Consider the following 5,000-nt stretch of genomic DNA (forward strand, 5'->3'; position numbering starts at 1 on the left):
TGTTGTAGGCCCGTTCGGGAGACTGTCTGCGGGCCCGTCGGCTCTGGTTAATACTGCGCTCAACGCCCTCATACAGAGTCTCCAGTTCCAGCAGACCCCCCAGATCAGCACCTGTGAAGAAACAAACAGCGACTGGTTTATTTTATGCTGGAGAAAAAAATACGAGGAAAAAAAGTCATCACTATGTGTTGTGTCATGAGGTCATTTCCTCAGCTCGTCTCCGTCAGCCAATCAGACGAGGGCTATCTTCTGTGCGCCAATTATGTAACGTTTCCTAGGCAACCGGCTCATGGGTAAACCAACGCTCTCGCTGAACACTAATATTAGCTCGGCGGTCGCTTGCTTATTGGATGATAATCCGAGAGTACGAACAATATTCATCATCCTAATGCTGAGAGTCAGTAACGGTATTATTACAGGGCCACAGAGGCATGAAGACAAGCAGGCGAGAATTCCCAATAACCCAAACGCAGAGCTGTTTTTCTTGATGTTGTTGTTGTTTTCTATTGTTTTTTGTTGGTGTTCATGTTATGAAGGATTTTGTAGGGTTGTAAACTTCCTCTCATCAGCAGGTGTTCGTAATATCTCAGCCCGAGTCAGCAGATTTACACAGCAAATTGGACGAAAGGCTTTACTGTACTGCAGAAGCAATTAACATGCTCTTGACTTCAGGTTTTTAATATGCACAGAAATCTTTTTTATTTTATTTTAATTAATTAGTATTGAAGTGCTGCAGATTTTGAATTAATTTAAAACTGTTGTAATTATCACTTACAGTTGAAGTCAGAATTATTAGGCCCCGTGTATTACTCGCCCTCCTGTTTGATTTTTTCCCAATTTCTGCTTAACAGTGAGAAGACTTTCTTCAACACGTTTCTAAACATAATAGTTTTAATAACTCATTTCTAATAACTCATTTATTTATTTCATCTTTTCCATGCCAACAGTAAATAATATTTGACTAGTTATTTTTCAAGACACTTCTATACAGCTTAAAGTGACATTTACAGGCTTAACTAGGTTAATTAGGTTAAATAGGCAGGTTAGGGTAATAAGATAAGTTATTTTATAATGGTGGTTTGTTCTGTAGACTATCGAGAAATATATAGCTTAAAGGGGCTAATAATGTTGACCTTTAAATTGTGTTTAAAAGATTCAAAACTGCTTTCATTCTAACCAAAATAAAACAAATAAGACTTTCTGCGAATGAAAAAAATATTATCAGACATACTGTGAAAATTTCCTTGCTCTGTTAAACATCATTTGGGAAATATTTAAAAAAGAAAAAAAAATTCAAAGAGGGGCTAATAATTCTGACTTCGATTGTAATTTTTCCCCCCCATTCATTCAACAGTTTAGGCAGTGTTGGGCAAGCTTGAAAAATATAATGAGCTTAGCTATTAGCTACTATACTTAAAATGTAGCTTAACTACACTAAACGCTACTTGGCAAAACTAGCATAAGCTACATTTAAACTACTTTTGCAATTTTTTATTTTTAAATGCAAGTCAATCATATTTTAGTGATTATTAAAACTGTCACTAAAACGTTTGAGGCATCATTTTTCAGTTCAGTTATTTACTGTAAATAATGTGCTGTACCAAACAGAAACAAATGATAGTTTATGAGTAACAGCAAAAACAAAAACAATCCAATAAAACCAGGTGTTTTTTTTGTTGTTGTTGTTTTCTATTGTTGTTTTTTGTTGGTGTTTATGTTATGAAGGATTTTGTAGGGTTGTAAACTTCCTCTCATCAGCAGGTGTTCGTAATATCTCAGCCCGAGTCAGCAGATTTACACAGCAAATTGGACGAAAGGCTTTACTGTACTGCAGAAGCAATTAACATGCTCTTGACTTCAGGTATTTAATATGCACAGAAATCTTTTTTATTTTATTTTAATTAATTAGTATTGGAGTGATGCAGATTTTGAATTAATTTAAAACTGTTGTAATTATCCCTTACAGTTGAAGTCAGAATTATTAGGCCCCGTGTATTACTCGCCCTCCTGTTTGATTTTTTCCCAATTTCTGCTTAACGGTGAGAAGACTTTCTTCAACACATTTCTAAACATAATAGTTTTAATAACTCATTTCTAATAACTCATTTATTTCATCTTTTTCATGCTAACAGTAAATAATATTTGACCAGATATTTTTCAAGACACTTCTATACAGCTTAAAGTGACATTTACAGGCTTAACTAGATTAATTGGGTAAATAGGCAGGTTAGGGTAATAAGGCAAGTTATTTTATAATGGTGGTTTGTTCTGTGGACTATCGAGAAATATATAGCTTAAAGGGGCTAATAATGTTGACCTTAGAATTGTGTTTAAAAGATTTAAAACTGCTTTCATTCTAGCCAAAATAAAACCAATAAAACTTTCTGCAAATGAGAAAAATATTATCAGACATACTGTGAAAATTTCCTTGCTCTTTTAAACATCATTTGGGAAATATTAAAAAAAAAAAAATTCAAAGAGGGGCTCATAATTCTGACTTCGATTATAATTTTTTCCCCCCATTCATTCAACAGTTTAGGCAGTGTTGGGCAAGCTTAAAATATATAATGAGCTTAGCTATTAGCTACTATACTTAAAATGTAGCTTAACTACACTAAACGCTACTTGGCAAAACTAGCATAAGCTACAATTAAACTATTTTTTGCAATTTTTCATTTTTAAATGCAAGTCAATCATATTTTAGTGATTATTAAAACTGTCACTAAAACGTATGAGGCATCATTTTTCAGTTCAGTTATTTACTGTAAATAATGTGCTGTACCAAACAGAAACAAATGATAGTTTATGAGTAACAGCAAAAACAAAAACAATCCAATAAAACCAGGTGTTTTTTTGATGTTGTTGTTTTCTATTGTTGTTTTTTGTTGGTGTTTATGTTATGAAGGATTTTGTAGGGTTGTAAACTTCCTCTCATCAGCAGGTGTTCGTAATAGCACAGCCTGTGTCAGCAGATTTACACAGCAAATTGGACGAAAGTCTTTACTGTACTGCAGAAGCAATTAACATGCTCTTGACTTCAGGTTTTTATTATGCACAGAAATCTTTTTTATTTTATTTTAATTAATTAGTATTGGAGTGATGCAGATTTTGAATTAATTTAAAACTGTTGTAATTATCACTTACAGTTGAAGTCAGAATTATTAGGCCCCCTGTATTATTCGCCCTCCTGTTTGATTTTTTCCCAATTTCTGCTTAACAGTGAGAAGACTTTCTTCAACACATTTCTAAACATAATAGTTTTAATAACTCATTTCTAATAACTCATTTATTTATTTCATCTTTTTCATGCTAACAGTAAATAATATTTGACTAGTTATTTTTCAAGACACTTCTATACAGCTTAAAGTGACATTTACAGGCTTAACTAGGTTAATTAGGTTAAATAGGCAGGTTAGGGTAATAAGGCAAGTTATTGTATAATGGTGGTTTGTTCTGTAGACTATCGAGAAAATATAGATTAAAGGGGCTAATAATGTTGACCTTTAAATTGTGTTTAAAAGATTTAAAACTGCTTTCATTCTAGCCAAAATAAAACAAATAAAACTTTCTGCAAATGAGAAAAATATTATCAGACATACTGTGAAAATTTCCTTGCTCTTTTAAACATCATTTGGGAAATATCTAAAAAAGAAAACAATTTAAAAGAGGGGCTAACAATTCTGACTTTAATTGTAATTTTCCCCCCCCATTCATTCAACAGTTTAGGCAGTGTTGGGCAAGCTTAAAATATAATGAGCTTAGCTATTAGCTACTATACTTAAAATGTAGCTTAACTACACTAAACGCTACTTGGCAAAACTAGCATAAGCTACATTAAACTATTTTTGCAATTTTTTATTTTTAAATGCAAGTCAATCATATCTTAGTGATTATTAAAACTGTCACTAAAACGTATGAGGCATCATTTTTCAGTTCAGTTATTTACTGTAAATAATGTGCTGTACCAAACAGAAACAAATGATAGTTTATGAGTAACAGCAAAAACAAAAACAATCCAATAAAACCAGGTGTTTTTTTGATGTTGTTGTTGTTTTCTATTGTTGTTTTTTGTTGGTGTTGATGTTATGAAGGATTTTGTTGGGTTGTAAACTTCCTCTCATCAGCAGGTGTTCGTAATATCTCAGCCCGAGTCAGCAGATTTACACAGCAAATTAGACGAAAGGCTTTACTGTACTGCAGAAGCAATTAACATGCTCTTGACTTCAGGTTTTTATTATGCACAGAAATCTTTTTTATTTTATTTTAATTAATTATTAAGGGAGTGATGCAGATTTTGAATTAATTTAAAACTGTTGTAATTATCACTTACAGTTGAAGTCAGAATTATTAGGCCCCGTGTATTATTCGCCCTCCTGTTTGATTTTTTCCCAATTTCTGCTTAACAGTGAGAAGACTTTCTTCAACACATTTCTAAACATAATAGTTTAAATAACTCATTTCTAATAACTCATTTATTTATTTCATCTTTTCCATGCTAACAGTAAATAATATTTGACTAGTTTTTTTTCAAGACACTTCTATACAGCTTAAAGTGACATTTACAGGCTTAACTAGGTTAATTAGGTTAAATAGGCAGGTTAGGGTAATAAGGCAAGTTATTGTATAATGGTGGTTTGTTCTGTAGACTATCGAGAAATATATAGCTTAAAGGGGCTAATAATGTTGACCTTTAAATTGTGTTTAAAAGATTCAAAACTGCTTTCATTCTAACCAAAATAAAACAAATAAGACTTTCTGCGAATGAAAAAAATATTATCAGACATACTGTGAAAATTTCCTTGCTCTGTTAAACATCATTTGGGAAATATCTAAAAAAGAAAAAAAAATTCAAAGAGGGGCTAATAATTCTGACTTCGATTGTAATTTTTCCCCCCCATTCATTCAACAGTTTAGGCAGTGTTGGGCAAGCTTGAAATATATAATGAGCTTAGCTATTAGCTACTATACTTAAAATGTAGCTTAACTACACTAAACGCTAC

The 5,000-nt window shown here is 32.2% G+C and overlaps 1 protein-coding gene across 4 annotated transcripts in view; it reads right to left on the reverse strand.

The window, feature by feature from the left end:
• Positions 1–5,000, reverse strand: part of LOC101884594 (A disintegrin and metalloproteinase with thrombospondin motifs 2) — a 467,863-nt gene that overhangs the window by 109,938 nt on the left and 352,925 nt on the right. For all 4 annotated transcript variants that reach the window (XM_073922289.1, XM_073922287.1, XM_073922286.1 and 1 more), the window contains one exon: positions 1–111. This exon is cut by the window's left edge and continues 89 nt beyond it. In XM_073922289.1, the coding sequence (XP_073778390.1) occupies positions 1–111 (111 nt within the window). The remainder of the gene's footprint in view (positions 112–5,000) is intronic.

Source organism: Danio rerio, chromosome 14 (assembly GCF_049306965.1).
Source record: "Danio rerio strain Tuebingen ecotype United States chromosome 14, GRCz12tu, whole genome shotgun sequence".
In the NCBI taxonomy this organism is placed as follows: domain Eukaryota; kingdom Metazoa; phylum Chordata; class Actinopteri; order Cypriniformes; family Danionidae; genus Danio; species Danio rerio.